Below are 17,756 nucleotides of genomic sequence, written 5' to 3'. Positions count from 1 at the left end.
TCGGGTCGTCCTCAAATTTTCTTAACACGTCAAATCATTCCACGTAAGCTCCAGCCTTCGGATGATACATGCACGCCCAGCTCAACATGTAGACGGACATAGCGAAGTTTTACGAGACCCCCTCCAAGCGCTCGGCATTGCCGAGTCAATTGATGGGAAGAAAAAAGAAAAGAGAAAGGACCTTTCAGACCTCCTCGACACCCACCAGGACCGACCGACCGAAATCAGACGCCGAGACCAGGTCAAGATCATCACCACTCCCTGGACCGAAACACAGACACTGTAAACAGCACGCGTGACAGTCGAGGCGGAAGTAAAAAGGTTTCACTTTAGGGCACCGAGGACATGCAGTCATCAGCAAGGGTGGAGATTCTGTGGCTCTTTTAAAGAGCTTAGAAAGGAGACGTCTACTCTAAAGTGATTCTTTGAACTGTTGGAAGTGGTCAGTAATTGTTGGTTTCACAGTATGGGGTGGTTTGAACATACGTAGAGTCGCTTAAAAAAAAGAAGAAAGGTCCGGGGGACTGGCTGTATTTATATTCCTCTGGTTCGGCGCTAGCGTTAAGCGAGCTCAGCCTATGTTTGCTCTGTTTGTCTTGCTAGTCTTGTTCGGGACTGTGCTAAGTGGGGTTATATCCACTTTCACCAATCACATTCTATAATCTTCTCCCTGGTGGTCCGGGCTTGCAGCAGAGATTTCAATGTTTACTCTTCACTTCAGTTTGTTACTTGATCAATTGAGGCTTTTTTTTGTTTCTATGTGTCAATATATGGCCAGTGCTTTTGCCTCCTTGCACACCGACAGTCCTTTCCGGATGCTCAGAATTTACCTGTAGTTCTGGATCTCGGACAATCCTTTCGGCAAGCCGATCTGGCGGATTTTCGGATAGATAATTATGGATCTCGGGACTAAACACTAAATTTGACGTGTTTGGCTTGACACTGGCATCCTACCTAGGTAATAGATGGTTGCATTCACAAGGTTGAGCCCACTCCTTCCTTGGGTAGATGCCTTGAGGGAAACTAAGATTTCTCTGTCCAGTCAACTCTACCTACTCCATAATATTCCTACCTTGGATGGATGGTTTTGCCTGTCAATTCATGAACGTAGCTGCTAGGATAATTGTTGTCATCAAATATATATCTCGTACTAGGTGCAACCTGCCCAAAGCAGGTTACTTTGGAACCAGCACCTCTCATGTATTCACACAACCTTTCGCAATAATATACCACTAGACAAGCTCATGGAATTAATGATTACCTGCGCCATCTTTCACCTGCCCAGGTGGTTGATACAGATTAACTGAAACTTTCAAGATTGTCGACTTCGGTCAAGTTTGTCTTGTTACCACCGGACACGGAAGTGGATAGTATCTGCAACTAAAATACCTATGACCGTGTCGATTGAGGATCTTCATCTTGGTTGGATCATCCCGAGGTCTCTCTGATTGCGACTTCCAAGTTGGTGTGTTCATAAGTACTATTCCCTAGACCAGGATGTTTTGTATTGGCCGAAGCCTGAACTGCTAACGCATTTTAAAAAGCTAATGTCTAGGTAGAAGATAAACTATAGCAGACCTATTTAACATCTTGGCTACCTATGTTGTAGCCTCGTACATTCGCATTATAATTTCTTTGAGCTATTCGAAAGAATCAGTGATAATAGTATTCCCTCCTTGGAGTGGACTAGTTGATTGTCTACTCAGCCTTGACATCTGTGAATCATAGGTGCAAGCTCTTGCAAAGGCTTTGTTCGGTACGACTGTGAAATGGGTCGGGAAGACTCTACATGTTGGCTTCGAAAGAGGCACAACCCTGACCATTCTTAACTCCCAAGCTACTTTGAAAGGGGTGGAAAATGAAGCTATTATCATGGTAATCGGTTCTAAGCTACAATTGGCTATTTAAGAAAGCCGTATTCGCCTTAGAGAGTTAGAAGAAGGAAGCTGGCTACTGAATGTGTTGCAATAATAGTTACAGAGAAGGGCGCCATCATTAATTTATCGCTTAGTCTGGTTCGAGGCTTCGAAATACAGAAAAAGCTGTACACCTAGAACGCGATTCGCGTCTCAAAATTTATAACATAAAGGCCTCACTCTTTGACCTCTCTGACTTTCCCCTTAGTTACGTAAAGCTTTACCCCCAATGGAGTAACCCCTTGACCATCTGGTATTCCAATAAGTCTCCTTGTCTGTTCCTTTCCTTCCTCGTCAAACTCATAAACAGTAACATAACTTCCTTTCCAGTACACTGTCTGGCCCTCTCCAATAATCATTACCACACGGTTCTTAGGTACATCACTGAAATCAATGACGAGATCGAGCGGTTTTACTTCGAAAGCCTTAGGGCATATTAGTACGTGCGAGATAACAAAGGTATGGACGAACCATTTGTCTTTTGAGTAGCCGATATGTCCAAACAGGTTTGTTCTGGATTTTGGAAAATCTGCTTTTACAAAAGACAATATGGAACCACAGAAGCTTTCCAAAGCACTCCGTGCAAGGTAAATGAAGAGCAGATCGTGCGAGTTGCGATAAGTCCACTATTCACAGTGACGGATGAGAGATGTCCCGCGTTGGGTACCAACTTGGAAAGAATTATTTGAAGCGAAACCCAGCTATATTCTTTTCGTGCAATCATCGACCGAGGAACAAACTGGCCAAAATACAGTCCGAGGATGTTTCTCGTATCGAAGAATGGGCGCGGGGAACTGGATCCTGCTTCACGGAGAAAATCGAGCTTATCCACCTTGGCAGAAAGCAGAAGTGCGGCATCCGAAAATGTCGGGCCGCGCACCTGTTTTCAGCGGGTATCAACGGCAGCTTAGTTATCTGCGGGGATGTTGACCCCCGGACTTTCGGATTCCACGTTTCAAGCATGGCGCGCCCCAAGGTACATCCAGATAATCGCTTACGGGCTAATACAGCATGTACAGCCTGTCGAAAATCGAAAAAGCGATGCAGCGGCTACTTCCCCTGCAGCAACTGCCTGCACAAAGGACGTGGCGGCTCATGTATTCCATTCAAATCCTTTCCAGGGTCCCGCAGCCGCCCAACAGCCTCCCGACCGACATCTTCGGCGTGGGGCGAGTCAAGGATAGGCTTGCAAAGCCCCTTGAGACCTCAGACCCATGATGCAGCGACACCTGATCTCGATGTCGTCACGCCAGAGGCTGAATCGCATTCGCCTGAAGCCACGCATCGAACACATCCGCGGATGCTCCGCAACCTGCAAGGCGACCGAGGTAGGTGGCCCAAATAGGTTTTGATATTAAAAATGCACTAAAGCAGATTAGTCTACGTCGGCAAAGCCGCCTCACTGTCGTTTCTACAACTGCTTCGGGACACTGTGACCCAGCATATTGGCCCCTCACAATTCTCCCAAAGAAGTGAGGACATGCTGGAGACAGAAGCACAACATGGTCCTCTGAATTTCTCACAAGAATGGTGTAATGCCGAAGAAAAGCGCCAGTTTCTTCAAAATTATGAAGCGGCGGTAAGACAAGTGCCCGACCCGACCCATCATCTTCTACAAACTAACATGGCGCAAGACAAGTGGCTTCCTCAACTTGGGATGTAGAGACATTACATTTGCATCCCTAGTAGAACAAGAAGATCCCAAATCCGATCGGGAAAAGACCAGAGCAGCTATAGTTGATCTGATGGTGGCTATTGGGGCCCAGTCGCGCCCGAATGACCCAGAAGCTCTTCAAACAGAAAGATTTTACTTTGCTCGAGGGCAGCAGAGAGCCTTCGCAAACTTTCTGGAAGATCCTAGTATGGACGTGGTGCGCGTTTTTGTTCTGATGTCGTTCTACATGCTCGGGGCATGTCGCCGCAATGCAGCCTTCATGTACCTGGGTGTGGCATCGCGTGCAGCCGTGGCTCTGGGTCTACATGAGGACTCCCCAGGATCGACGAGTCGGGATGACAATGATCAAAGGTATGTTCTCTCTGGCCAGGGCCATGATCTAGCTAATGAGCACAGGCCAAAATTATGGATGAGTCTTTGTGTACTTGACTTACTTGTCAGCTCTATCCTTGGGAGACCATCGGCGATTTCGCCTCTCTTGACTGGGAATCGGGAGGAATCCCTATGGATAGAGACAAACCTACCAGAATCCGGCCTGGTAGCTTCATTCCATTTGTCGCTAATACTCGACGAGATTGTCGTTCGTCTCTACGGAGAAAGAGCTGCATCGGCTGAGACTGCAGACGCTCTATTAGGCAAACTGAACAGCTGGAGTGAATCTCTACCCCAGTCGCTTAGGAGTTCTTCTTTAGAGCACGAGAATGAAAGTATTGTTCGGAACCACACACTCGGCAATATGCACGTCGCCTGTTCATATCATTTCGCGGTGATCTTAGTTACTCGCCCTTTCCTCATATCAGCATTGAGTGTTCGGCTGGCCCGATTGCACCACAGCCTTTCAACAAACGAGCCCGGGGAGGCACCGGAAGAGGATCCGGCCCACTCGCGACTGGCGGCTGCATGCATTGATTCGGCAGTATACATGGTACAAACATGCACAGAAGTTTACGATTCGGGACTCATGCTTCGAAATATGTGTATTCTCAAGTCTGTTACCTCGGATTTTTACTTCAGACACCTGTACTAACATATAAGACAGGGCCTTCATATTTGCGGCCGCGCTTGTTCTCGGGTTTTCAATGTTCGCACACCGTGATATTGATTCGGAAATTGACCAAGCTTTCCGTGGTGCTATGACCATCCTGCGCATGCTGGCATCGCAGTCTGCTCAAGCGGCGCATTACCTTGATATAACAATCATGTTAGAGTCCGCCATCAACCAGCAGCGCCAGCGACTCGCTGCTCAAGCCCGACAGCGGCGGAGCCAGTATGTCAGCAGGATCTTCAGCCTCAATGGGAATCCAGCAACTCCGCGGACACAAAACGATGGTGATGAACAGCCGAACAGTACTACCCCATTGACACAAAGTATCCCATCATATTCATGGTTGCAGTCGGATGACGGGATAGGTACTGTCACACCACCCATGATTGACGGGACTTTATTTGACTGGGAAGGTATGGATCTACCGCTATGGGATAGTTTCCCATTTCTTACCGAGTCATCCACCATTTAACGAGCTACGACACTGTACTATAATTGAAACTTTTCCATTTGACAATGTTTTCAAGAACCGAGGCACACGTTGCCTAGTCATCAAAGAAGGCTTGGGAATTGATAGTTCTCACATCTCACCTAAACTGATGACTTTATAACCGGCGTCAGATACCCAGATGGATAAAGATTCGAGGTATCCCAATAAAGCTGGTAGATATCGCTGACCTCGGTCTCTTTCAACCGGAACGAATCACTGAGCACGCCATCATCGTCTTCCCACATGAGATAGGTGCCATAGAAAAGGAACGAGCCTGCCACCGCATCATCAGGCGTATCATTATCGTTACCAGTGAATCCCACCGGGAGCACCTCATTGGCCGTAGGGCGAATATAGAGGAAAGTCTCATTATCAAAAGTATAATCCTTGTTGGTAGCCGTGGCGAGAATCTGAGTATTGTTGAAGGTGACTGGGCAAAGATTAGCAAAGATACGCACAAATTACACCAACGGAGCAATCCATACATGTAACGTCGGTCGTTACCGATCCAGAATCCCACTGTGAAGCATCACCGACGTATGCGAGTCCTACCATCCAGTCAGATGACCGTTTTCGATCAGAAAGAATCACACGAAGCCCTACCGTCAGAGTAGAATACACTCAGGGGTCCAGATCCAATGCCATAGGCAAGAATAGAGAATGATCCCGATGGATAGCGCTTCTGGAGTACGGAATGGGGAACGGCCAGGGCCTGCGAGGCCAGAGCCAGAGCGGCAAGGAACGTAAATTTCATGGTTGACGACCGACAAAGCTTTAACAGAAGGTTTCTGCAGGCCGGCGCCTGACATATAGTTATATGCTACGATCTGACAATTGCACGTGTGGGTGACAGGGACAGGGATGACGCGGCCGCGCTCTGCCACTCGATGGCTGAAACGGGCCCCCAACTCATGGTATACCCATAAGCGGCTTGGTTCGGCTTGCGGCCGAGAAGGATTAAGATGAGGTTATGTTAACGTCAAATCAGAATAGGGAGGTGGTGGTGGCTGGTACCGAAGAGGTTGCTAAGAGTGTTGTTGGTGGGGCGTAGAAGCGATTGGGCCACAGAATCACTTTTTAGCTGCAGTGACTACTGGAAGATAGGCCTTTTGGATTGGCTGTGGAGTAAGAACTAAGCTTGGCTGAATATTACTGAGTGGATCAAAAGGAGCTAAGTGGTGAGAAGTAAGCATAACTAAGCGGACTTCATGGCCCTGGGCTAATTCTATGCTGAGTGCCGGCCCCTTTAATTTAGATCATGTTTGTTCTGTCTAACGCATGTGTACGGAGTACTCCGTATACTTATTTATTTTTTCGTACTAATTCTCGAAAACCTCTAGTCTTTTTGCTTGCCGGCTGATTCTACATTGTAAACATACAAATTGGGAAGAACTTGGAAGAGGCTTCTGGCGTAGTTGAAGCATCAAAAGCCCCCAAAACAACCAAAAACCTCAGAAATGCACTCCATACGTCATAGCAATAGATATAATGCGAAGAACCGACTGTTTAAACATGATACACCCCAGAGCGCAAAGAGAGGGCAGAAAACATGGATTCCGAGTCGTTGCACCAAGACCAAGCTTGATAGCAACACAGGTCTAACCCTCAATGATGCTGATCGCCTTTCGAAGAACCGACCGATCATTTTCAAAGCTCAGCATTTCCACTGCCTCGTCCAAGGGAAAGAATCTTGATGAGAATTCCTTTTCGTGAGACCCAGGCTCACCAACAAAGCCTTCCAATACAGCAATGTACCACCAGATTATCTTCACACCACTTCCACCCAACTGTCGCGTCGTGACCATGAAGGGCTCCGTCAAATCCGGATACAAGCGAGGAATATCCTGGACACAACCCTCTTCGTCCTTGGGAGGGGCTCGAGTCCACATCTTGACAGGGCACAGCCGAGCCCGATAACCGGTTTCCTCGTGGAATTCACGCAGTGCAGCCTCATATCGGGACTCACCACAGTTGCGACGTCCTTTCGCAAGAAGCCATTCGTTGGTTTTTTGATAGTGCACCAGACAGACGGTTTTGTTTTGGGAGAGGTCGAACACAATTGCCCCGCAGCTCTCAACAAATTCTTCCGAGGTGTACTGGGAAGTTGTGTATGGGGAGCTTGCCATACTGATCGAACCTCAGGTCACGAGCTTTTAGAGTGATTGGTTCTCGTCGTCCGATCTAACCCGTGGACACTTTCAAGAGTGATCCCACATGCGGATACGAGTTTTCGAAGATAAGCGGAAGAGTGCGCGGCCCGCCGACCGAGTACATCATCCGCCATTGACATCAGGTCGGAATGTGAGATAAGGAAATGTCTATAAGTATATAGATATTCTGCGTCGGCACTGTATGACTTCAGACACTTGCATTCACAGAGCAGACCTCATTCCTTCAACCCTTCAACTTTGATCTAAATCTATATACAACATGTCGGGCTGGAGATGTCTCAACGTGGGTGTGGTCGGTGGCGGTATTGGAGGCATGTCCGTTGCGCTCGCCCTCCGCCGCGCAGGACATGATGTGACCATCTACGAGAAGTCTGACTTCGCAGGTGAAGTCGGTGCTTCGGTCTCATGTGCCGCCAACGGAACCCGATGGCTTCACGAGTGGAAGGTGGATATCGCCAAAGGCGATCCAGTGGTGTTGAAGAAGCTTATCAACCGAGACTGGAAGACGGGCGAGCCTGTCAGTGTATACGATTTGGAAGATTACGAAAAGCGCTGGGGATATGTCTATAACATGTTCCACCGGCAGTATATGCATGCCATGCTGAAGGACTCAGCAATGGGCGAGGGCGAGGGTGCTCCAGCAATCCTTAAGGTTAACCATAAGGTAAACACGCTCCCTTCGCCGAAAAGATAGAAGCCAGTACTGACGATCCATCAACTTCAGTGCCGTGATATTGACACCGAGAGCGGCAAAATCACATTCGAGAACGGAAACACCGCACAACACGATCTCATTATTGGCGCCGACGGTATCGGCTCAGCAGTCCGAGGAATCCTCGGCATTACACCAGCGAAGCGGCCTTCCGACCAGAGCTGCCTACACACAAACGTGAATACCGAAGACGCAGTCAGACTTGGCCTAGTCAACTACTCCGAGAACAGCGCACTCGAATACTGGGGAGGCCAAGAAGGCAAATGGGACAAGATCGTGCTGTCCCCTTGCAACGGCGGCAAGCTTCTCTCATACTACTGCTTCTTCCCCCGCGAACAAGGCGACTACTCAACACAGGCATGGGCAGCCGACGAGCGACCCGTCGAGGAACTCCTCAACCCATACCCGCAGCTCGACCGACAAGTCTTCGAGCACCTCAAGATCGGAACTGAGATCAAGCCATGGCGCCTCTGGGTCCATGACCCGTACCCTTATCTCCAGCGTGGAAACACCTGTTTACTGGGTGATGCAGGACACCCGATGATGCCGCATCAAAGCCAGGGTGCCTGCATGGCTATTGAAGACGCAGCCGCGCTTGGAATCCTGTTTAGGAAGGAATACTTCCACGGCGATATTGCCCAGGCTCTCTCTGTATACGAGGAGGTGCGTCTGCCTCGCGTGACGCGAGTGCAGGCAGCAGCAGCGAAGGCGGCTTATAACATCAACGAGCGAATCGGTGAGTGGCGCGTGCCGGAATGCAAGGAAGCATACACTGACAAATCAGGGTTCTCTGTGAACAAAGATACTCCCACCTACAAAGTCGAAGATGCGAAGAAGGTTCTCACTATCGAAGAGATGAACGCGTAAGTCACAACGAGACCTTGGGGTTCGGAATGAAGCTAACGCCTTTTCAGATATGACATGTACCGAGACATTGAAGAAAAGCTCGCCGCAAAGCGCGGGTCAGCTTGGGCCGAGAAGTTCGTGTGCGGATTGCCCATCGGCCTCGAGCTACCGAACGGGGTCACTGTCGGCACAGTGGGTACTGTCGGCGCATAAAATATTTTTTAGAAGAACTAATAGGCTGTCGAGAGCCTCCTGTATATTCTTAGTTCAGTACATTCCGCATACCTGCGTCTTGTCAGATCGGGTTCATCCAGTTATCAAGCATTTTTTTGTAATTACAGGCCCCGCAATCCATGCAAATCACTTTAGAAGACAGATAACCCGAACCACCGAGTCTGACCCCGGACTGGATTTTGTGGTGAGCTCGGGGAAAGATATGCCGAGCGCAATGCTTTGACCCGAGTCCCGAAGTAGTACGACAATGGTTACAAGATCAGTGAACGATAATTTCAGTAGTAGAGTACGGATTATTGATATTACTGTACAGCAGGAAGAAGTAGCTATCAGATACAGAGTACAAGAGAGCATCAAGTACAAAAGAACAGTGTCCTTGAATTTGTATTATATACAAGACAAATTTCCATGTGTCATCACGTCATTGACCTAGACTTTCCAACCTGAGTGAATTGTTTGGGTTATTTTATATTTTTTTCTTTTCTTGGGCGATTTGCTTAGAACAAAGCATCGCCAAGACGGTAGTGAACGGTCTTGACCTGGGTGTAGTTCTCCAGGGCGTAAGAGCCGAGCTCACGGCCAAGACCGGACTCCTTGAAGCCACCGAAGGGAGCCTGGTAGGAGATCATGTTGTAGCTGTTAACCCAAACGGTACCGGCCTTGATGGCGTTGGAAACACGGATGGCAGTGTTGATGTTCTTGGTGTGGATACCGGCAGCGAGACCTGAAGAAAGTTAGACAAATAGGTTTTATGAAAGAGTAGATTGATAAACATACCGTAGTTGGTGCTGTTACCGATGCGGATGGCATCAGCCTCATCCTTGAACTTGGTGACAGCGATGACGGGACCGAAGATCTCCTCCTGGGCGATCTTCATGTCGGGAGTGACATCGGTGAAGACGGTGGGCTGGATGAAGTAACCCTGGTCACCGTGGCGCTCACCACCGAGAGCGACGGTGGCACCCTCCTTCTTTCCGTGGTTAATGTATTCCATGATACGGTCGAACTGGAGCTGGGAAACCTGGGGACCCTGGAAGGTGTCGCCCTCGAAGGGGTTGCCGAGCTTGTTCTGGGCAGCACGCTCCTTGAAACGGGCGACGAACTTGTCGTGGATGCTCTCCTGAACCAGCAGGCGAGAACCGGCGCAGCAGCACTGGCCGTGGTTGAAGAAGAGACCGAAGTTGGCCCAGGAGATAGCGTTGTCGATATCGGCGTCCTCGAAGACAATGTTGGGGGACTTGCCACCGAGCTCAAGGGTAACCTTCTTCAGGTTAGACTTGGCAGCGGCCTGCAGGATCATGCGACCAATGAGGGTAGAACCAGTGAAGGCGACCTTGTCGATGTCCATGTGGCTGGAGATGGCGGCACCGGCGGTGCGACCGAAACCGGAGATGACGTTAACGACACCGGGAGGGAAGCCAGCCTCGACGATAAGCTTAGCGGCGTAGAGACCGGAGAGAGGGGTCTGCTCGGCGGTCTTGATGATGACGGTGTTACCGGCGGCAACGGCAGGACCGATCTTCCAGGCCCACATGAGGATGGGGAAGTTCCAGGGGATGATCTGACCGCAAACACCGACGGGCTCGTGGCGGGTGTAGGAGAGAGTCTCGGGGTTGGTGTCAATGGTCTGGCCAGTGATCTTATCGGCCCAGCCACCGTAGTAGCGCAGGCAGCCGGCAGCGTTGGCGATGTCGACCTTGGCCATGGTGACGGCCTTTCCGTTGTCGAGGGCCTCAATGGCGGCAATGGTGTCCATGTCACGCTCGAAGAGGTCGGCGAGCTTGGTGAGCATACGGCCACGGTCAGAGGGGATCACCTGCTTCCAGGCGCCCTCGAAGGCCTCGCGGGCAGCCTTGACGGCAATGTCGACATCCTTCTCGGTGGCTTCGTGGACGGAGGTAATGACCTTCTCGTCGGTGGGGTTGACGGTCTCGAAGGTCTTGCCGTCGACACCCTTAACAAACTCGTTGTTGATGAACCTAAGGGGGTTAGCTATGATCTCATGGGGAGGACAAGGGAGGCGTACAAGCCAAGAGGCTGCTCGTAGGAGAGATGAGGGGTCTTGATGGTAGTAGAAAGAGACATGGTTGCACTGGGGTATCACAAACAAAGATGTGAAGAAGAAGGAGTTCGGAGGGTAAAGATTTTATATATGTCCCTGTGACAAATAGCTTAGTCTTTTTGATGCGGGGTACTCAGCGTTACCGACTGCGACTGGCCCCTCCGGAGTACTTTGCGATCCCGCCACTTGAGAGCTCCGTGTGGACTGGTATTACCATTACCGTATTTACATGCGGTTCCGCATGCGAGAACCTTGGGAAGTCTCCGACTTCATGCTTCCATCACCCTCGGTCTTATTCGATCTATACGAATTCTTGTTTAATCTGATTCTTTCGGGTTCCCTGTCATCTCACCTGAACAGCTGTCACTGGGTATACGGTGTAGAAGCCAAGCATTCTTGGCACTACTCGGCCCCAGACCGAGGGCACACAGAGAAGGACAGCTTGATATCATTCCCAAAGCAGTATCAGTACGACTCCATTTTCACCCGTGCATGCGGATTACCGTTTGAGCTAGTTCAATCTAATGTTAAAATGCCGGCGGTAGGGTTGCCTAGCCTGGGCAAGCTTGTGTCATATCTCGGGCTAAAGGGGGCAGAGAGGGGGCAAAGGATGTGATCACCGTGATGTTATATACGGACCAATATCCCCCCGAGACCTTGGGTGGGGCTGGTATGGGAATGGTATCCGGTTTTACCACGAGTTCTCGAATAATCGGCCGAGAATAAGCACTGCGCATTAACCAACCATCGCATTGGCCAATGAGTTAATGCTACGGCGATTGCTGAGATTTGGGGTTCGTCTGCAGAATGAGGGGAACACGTCACATGACTCTTCTGAACTGCCCAATCGGGTAATTCCTGAACTAAATATTGGGTGTATCTGTATGTACGTTCAACTATATACAGGGTACGGAGTAGGTACGGGGTAGATACAGCATCTTCCTATTCAGTATAAAAGCCGTGCTGACGCGGGATGCGGAAGTCCACTACGCTACAGCTTTCCGCGGTTCAAGAACCGCACCGGAAGATCGACGTGCCGCGCCCGCAGATATTCCGCCACATTCTTCCCTAAGAAGTCCACCGTGGTGGTAACGCCCACTCCACGGTCCAATAGATTACGGAAGAGGAAATGCACTCCATGCAAGCTGGGTAGTTCAAAGCGTTCAACGGCTAGTTGCGGGTTGTTGCGCCCGGTATCGCCCAGCAACTCCTGCGCCGTGTCAACAGAGAGCAGTGCCCGAAGCCACTGATATTCATCCCGATGGCGTACCCAGAACCCGCAGTTGGCATCAGCGCCCTTGTCTCCAGACCGAGCATGGACGATCCAGCCTAGTGGGCCGCGGGTCGTCGGACCAAAGTCGCGAGCCAGATCAAGAGACCCATCGATGTGAGTGGAGGGTTGTGAGGGCTGTCGTGGTGGGTACGTCTTGGTCTGTGGTGGCGGTGGGATATCCACTATCTGCGTCGCCGTGGGCTTCCAGGGCAAGTGGATACGGTGTTTCACTGCAGACTGCGGCAGCAAGCTGACATAGTACTCGAACAACGCACGCGGGAATCCTTGACGGATATCCAAATGACAGGTGGCACCGGGGTACCCCTGCATGATGTTATCGGTGATTGGCTTGAGGAAGCGCGTGGGTGCAAGGTCCTCCTCTCGTCGAGCCTGCACGACTATACGCAGTGGAACAGTGGCTCGATTTTGATCATGCGGGTCGGAGAGCGATGAGCCCAACAGATCGAAATTGAGAGATGTGTATCGGTCGGAGAAGGGAGCTAGCGACCGACGAATTTGAGCTTCCATCATGCGCGCCTTGGCCTCGATGTCGAGACCGGTCAAGAACCACCATGCCTCGGCCTGGAACCCGCCCCGAGCGGTGATTCCAACCTTCGTGGTGGGTGGAGGGGGGCTTGATTTAACCCCGTGGACTGCCACACGGTTGTTACCTTGCTGAGAGAAATGGATCCCGTCGAGGACCGCAGTGACGTCTGAGTTATAATACCAGGGTCCTTGAATCTCATACAACAGTTGCGATGTGCAAGTATCAACGGTGACTGCACCACTGGTGGAATGCGCCTGCTTGGTGATCACCACATCACCATCAGCAGATATTTCAGCGATAGGATAGCCGATGTTCGACCAGCCATCACCTGCGTGTTCCAGCTCCTTGAAGCCTGTGAAGTTGCCGCCGCAGACATAATTACTGCACTCGATGAGATGACCCGCCACAAACGCATTGGCCAGCTTGTCAAGCTCATCGCGCTGCCAACCATGATACCAGTAAGCAGCCCCAATCACAGGCGAAGCGTCCGATACCCGGCCACAAAGCACAATATCAGCCCCTTCGGCAAATGCAGCCGCGATTCCAAGACCGCCGAGGTAGCACTGAGCATAGATGGGCTCGAAAGACCAATCTGCCAATCGCTCGCCTGAGTAGACATTGCGGAATTCCGTACCAGATGCCACTCCTTTCTGAATGGTCGAGAGGACTTCGTCTCCGGAAACCCATGCAATCTGTGCGTGCAAGTTAACAAATCAACACAGTCATTGTAGATCCTGAATTGGTCTCACCTTCAAATTGAGTTTCTTTGCTTGCACCATTTGGGTCACCACTTTATAAAGACCCTCTGTATCTGTCACGCCGGCGTTCACCGCAAGCTTAATTCCATACTTGGCCAAATCATCGAGAGCCGGCTCCAGAGCCTCCAAGAAGGATAGTTCATAAGCGGGAGCTGTTCCGCCCGTCTGCTGGTCCACGCGCCGCCCGGCGGAGGTGGCCATGTTGAACTCGCTCATGAAATCCGCAATGATGACATCGATAGGGTCAGTGGGATAGTGACGAGCAAAATCCGCAATGGCCTGACGCCGGTCTGAGGCAGAGCCCGAAGCACCTAAGGCGCTTAGTTAAAATATGCATACTGCGGCAATGGATATGAGCGGAATACCTGCAATTCGAATAGGTCGGCTTTGATTAACCATTTTACTTCAGTTGTATTGTATCTCAACGTTGCTAGTCAAATTCCTGAGAACTTGAAGCTTAAGTCTCATCAAAGATTGTCACGCACGCGGCCGAGGTTGGGTTCGGCCGAGGAATGCGGGGTTGGGATGAACATAACAAGCCGAGAAGGTGTGACATCAATATTTGGATCTTTTGGTACGTGCTACTTTCAATAGACCTGGGGAAGTCGGGGGCTAAGATCGTCCTTTCGATGCCGGATATCCGCGAGCGTGGGTCTCTGGACTTGGTCTATCGATTTAGTCCGGGGTGAAGATCATCTATTTAGAGAATCCATCAAAACGTTTGCATGCTGAGGTATGGCATAATTATTATGTTTGTTATGCAGAATATTTTCTGAGCCCCGAGCCCTCTCATAGAACTCCCAACCTCACTCATCTACCAGAAGGGTGCCGTTCATCTGTTTTAGACCCCTTGTCAACACGAACGGTGACCACCGTTTTCTCCGGGCTAAGCTCCTTGGCCAACGCAATAGCAGCTACAACATCCAGACCCGTGGAAGTAGCCACATGGACTGATGCATTCTGAAGTTGAAAACCTACTGGCATCGGTATGCCTGGAGTCTGAAGTATTACGTGTGCTAAGATCCCATAGTCGTTCAAGTAGATAAAGAGGTGACTTGACGATAGTAATGCTAGTGTGAAATGCCCGATAACTTCCCGATAACTCCTTGAATGCATGAACAAATCGATCATCTGCGGCGTCTCGAGTTGGTACTCGGCATCTCCTCGAAGGCATCATCATCAGAATCATCGTCATCAACGCCATCGCTGATGATGCTTGTGTTCCGATTGGAGCGGCTAGGCCGCGATGTTTGAGAAGCACTGGCTTGTGAGCCAGCGAAGTTCAGGGTCGATTGAGATTTACCACCTCGGGCAGCAGCTCGGCGTGGAGCTGTCCCCCCAACAGTGGCCGACGAAGGAGCCGGCGAGGCGGCAGCTCGTCCACGGCGCTGAGTCGTTGTAGTTGCAGCGGGGGCAGCTTTGCGTGATTTGGCAGCAGCAGAAGCACGAGGCTGCTTGACAAACAATGCTTGTGAATCGTCATCGTCATCATCATCTGAGATCACATGGGCCCCGGCATCGTCGTTGTCATCGTCCTCCAGCATGATCACGTCGTCCGATTCTTCATCTGAGACGGCCTGTTTCTTGCGACCTTTTGTAGTCTTCTTTTCTGGTGCAGCCTTGGCCTTGGTAGTACGCGCACTGGTCGCGGCACCACGGCCCCTACCCCTGCCCCTGCCTCGACCTCGAGGAGCGGGTGCGGCACGACCATCAGCTGGCGACGTTCCGTCTTCCGCAGCTTCTTCCTCGGCTCTATCTCCGCCCTCATTGTCAGAGTGGATCAACGCACCAGGCTGGTCTTCCCATGCTCCATCGAATTCGGAGTCCCAGCCATCTGGCTTGGGCTTGAAGCGCTTTTTTCCTCGGTTTCGCTTTTTGATACCCTTGGAGAACATAGTCTCCATTTGACCACGGTACTTTTCCATGGCATTGACCAAAGAGCTTTGTTCTCCCCCATCTTCGTCCATCTCATCGTCGTCTCGATCTAATGACAACAAATGTTTGACTTGATTCTCAAGAGATTCGTTGACGAACATTTCCATCGCGTGTTTGTCATCCTTGTCAATAAATTGTGCAACAGCATCACCAAAGGAGTTCTGGGGTAAGATGCTAAGGGACTGCGATGACAGGAACTCTCGCACGAGCTGTTCCACTTTCACTGTGTCCAGAGCTGACAGATGAGAAACCGCGGCATCTTCATCGATCGATGTAGCATCTGCCCTTGTGCTTGCCCCCTTTTTCTTGCGGTGGAATTGCACCACGTCGTTCACGTTAGCGACCTTCCCAACGAACCGATTGGAGAATCGTTGGGGGTTTTCGCACTCAAAGGCGCCTCCCTCTGGAGTGGAAATTTCCACGCGGAGTCGCACAAGCGGTAGAGGCACCTCAGGCGGGTCGTCGGGGTTTTCATTGAGCTCGCCCTGCATCTCCAGCCATTCCGCATTGGCCTCTTCGATCAATTCCTCAACAATAGTCATGAGGAACCGAGTAACTTCTGTCCGATTGTTGTCCTTACGGGCAAGCTTTTGCGCTCCTTTTTCTTCAGCGAGAACGATCTCACGCATGACAAATGGTCGAACGGTCTTCAGGCGGATAGGCTCGTTTTTGAACTCTCGGCCAGTTACACTCAGGATTGAGACCTGCTTCGCCACAGCTTCTCCAGGGACCAAAGACGTAGCAACAGATGATCCTGGTTGCATGACGTGGAACTTTGTTTCCGGGTTGAGCTTGGGGTCGATCAAACATTCATGTTCGTGGCCCCAGACGACCAAGTCCAGGAACTCGGGCAAGAAGTTTTCTGGCAAGTAGCTGGTTTCTGTATGCGCATGGTGGTTCTGATGTACAGACATTAAGTTGAACCAATCGGACTTCTGGATAGACGGTTGGAAGAATTTGACCTTCCCGTCCCGGAAAGTGCGGTACAGTCGCTCGTCACGCACGTTGCTCATACCATATAGCGCGAGCTTTGTCCGACCCTTTTGCAACAGAACAGGTTTAATTTGGATGTTGTCTGACTCTGGAGTGCGGCCATAGTAGTTGAGAAGACCCGATACCTGAAGTAAATCGAGTGCAGCGAGATGACCCTCACCAGAAGGATCATCATGGTTGCCATGGATTGAAAAGATCGGAATTGCGACATTCATGTCCAAGTCCTCATAATTGACATGGTTGAATGCGCCCTGGAAGTTCTCGCTTGCATCACTGAGCATTTCCAGCTCGCATGGTTTGTCTCCGAAGCAATTCATTCGAATGGACCTCATCACTTGGTACATGGATTTCCGCGAAGGCTTATTCTCATGGAACAGATCTCCTGCTAGTAACACCATGTCGACATCACGTTCCTTGGCTAGGCACATGATTTCATGGAAGCTCTTCCAGCTGTCGTCCCCGCGAATAGGATCACGCTCATTGTATCCAACATGATTGTCGGTGGATATGAGAATCCTGATAGTCTCCGAATCTGTACAGTCTCAGCAAGTTTTTCGAATCTATCATCTTCCCCAGTGTCTTACCATTTGCTCTAGGCATGCTGGGAGACCAATCGCGTGTATCGTATGCGACGTTAGCGTTTTGAGGTTCAGAGCTAGTGGTGAATTAGAGATTTAGGAGAATGACGATCACAGGTCGTCCATAGCAGATCAGTCACGCCAGAATCAAAAACACTCCGCGGCTGCGAAGTGACGCCTAATCGCTTTGGTAGCCTGTCGCGCGCTGTCACGTGCGGGACGCGATTCCGATAGCGGCCACTTTGAAATAATTAGACCCAGGAAATTTGAGGGCGATGCTGCGGTCATAGGAGGCTGAGATAGATCGGCATTTGATGAACATCCACAATACGAGCCACGGGCGGATTTCATAGGGGGAGAAAAGGAGTAAAGCGGGACGATGATGAGCCATGATGAGCCATATCGGAATGTGCGGGATGGCCACTCCGCTTTGCCATCGTATCTTCTCCGATTCATTCTCTTTTTGTTCTTCTACACCACCCTTTACCTTCCCCCTTCAGTCTTCCATTTACTACTTCGAC

At 50.5% G+C, this 17,756-nt stretch overlaps 7 protein-coding genes across 7 annotated transcripts; 2 read left to right on the top strand and 5 right to left on the bottom strand.

Annotated features, from left to right (window-relative positions):
- Window positions 1–2,829: 2,829 nt before the first annotated feature.
- N7506_007530 (Zn(II)2Cys6 transcription factor) lies at window positions 2,830–5,108 on the top strand (the record flags this gene model as incomplete). The annotated part of the gene is made up of 5 exons (XM_056956823.1): window positions 2,830–3,244; window positions 3,296–3,495; window positions 3,551–3,942; window positions 3,988–4,578; window positions 4,631–5,108. Coding segments are annotated over 5 exons (2,076 nt in total), but the record flags the coding sequence as incomplete, so codon positions are not given.
- A 119-nt stretch (window positions 5,109–5,227) lies between these two features.
- On the bottom strand, window positions 5,228–5,880 carry N7506_007529 (uncharacterized protein; the record flags this gene model as incomplete). Its single annotated transcript, XM_056956822.1, has 3 exons — window positions 5,228–5,556; window positions 5,612–5,674; window positions 5,730–5,880. The coding sequence occupies 3 exons, from the start codon at window positions 5,878–5,880 to the stop codon at window positions 5,228–5,230; spliced, it is 543 nt and encodes a 180-aa protein (XP_056811156.1).
- An 844-nt stretch (window positions 5,881–6,724) lies between these two features.
- N7506_007528 (putative NUDIX domain) lies at window positions 6,725–7,252 on the bottom strand (the record flags this gene model as incomplete). Its single annotated transcript, XM_056956821.1, has 1 exon — window positions 6,725–7,252. One exon carries the CDS (start codon window positions 7,250–7,252, stop codon window positions 6,725–6,727), a length of 528 nt encoding a protein of 175 aa, XP_056811155.1.
- A 304-nt stretch (window positions 7,253–7,556) lies between these two features.
- Window positions 7,557–9,068, top strand: N7506_007527 (FAD-dependent oxidoreductase; the record flags this gene model as incomplete). The annotated part of the gene is made up of 3 exons (XM_056956820.1): window positions 7,557–7,961; window positions 8,022–8,872; window positions 8,924–9,068. 3 exons carry the CDS (start codon window positions 7,557–7,559, stop codon window positions 9,066–9,068), a joined length of 1,401 nt encoding a protein of 466 aa, XP_056811154.1.
- Window positions 9,069–9,586: 518 nt separating this feature from the next.
- Window positions 9,587–11,174, bottom strand: N7506_007526 (aldehyde dehydrogenase family protein; the record flags this gene model as incomplete). The annotated part of the gene is made up of 3 exons (XM_056956819.1): window positions 9,587–9,813; window positions 9,867–11,068; window positions 11,116–11,174. 3 exons carry the CDS (start codon window positions 11,172–11,174, stop codon window positions 9,587–9,589), a joined length of 1,488 nt encoding a protein of 495 aa, XP_056811153.1.
- A 968-nt stretch (window positions 11,175–12,142) lies between these two features.
- On the bottom strand, window positions 12,143–14,128 carry N7506_007525 (acyclic terpene utilization AtuA family protein; the record flags this gene model as incomplete). Its single annotated transcript, XM_056956818.1, has 3 exons — window positions 12,143–13,663; window positions 13,721–14,040; window positions 14,095–14,128. The coding sequence occupies 3 exons, from the start codon at window positions 14,126–14,128 to the stop codon at window positions 12,143–12,145; spliced, it is 1,875 nt and encodes a 624-aa protein (XP_056811152.1).
- A 728-nt stretch (window positions 14,129–14,856) lies between these two features.
- Window positions 14,857–17,257, bottom strand: N7506_007524 (MRX complex nuclease subunit; the record flags this gene model as incomplete). The annotated part of the gene is made up of 2 exons (XM_056956817.1): window positions 14,857–17,189; window positions 17,242–17,257. The coding sequence occupies 2 exons, from the start codon at window positions 17,255–17,257 to the stop codon at window positions 14,857–14,859; spliced, it is 2,349 nt and encodes a 782-aa protein (XP_056811151.1).
- Between the last annotated feature and the right edge of the window lie 499 nt (window positions 17,258–17,756).

Source organism: Penicillium brevicompactum (assembly GCF_028827555.1).
Source record: "Penicillium brevicompactum strain IBT 35665 chromosome Unknown utg000005l_segment0_segment0, whole genome shotgun sequence".
In the NCBI taxonomy this organism is placed as follows: domain Eukaryota; kingdom Fungi; phylum Ascomycota; class Eurotiomycetes; order Eurotiales; family Aspergillaceae; genus Penicillium; species Penicillium brevicompactum.
The sequence above is the reverse complement of the archived record's forward strand: the minus strand, read 5'-3'. Positions and strand labels throughout refer to the sequence as shown.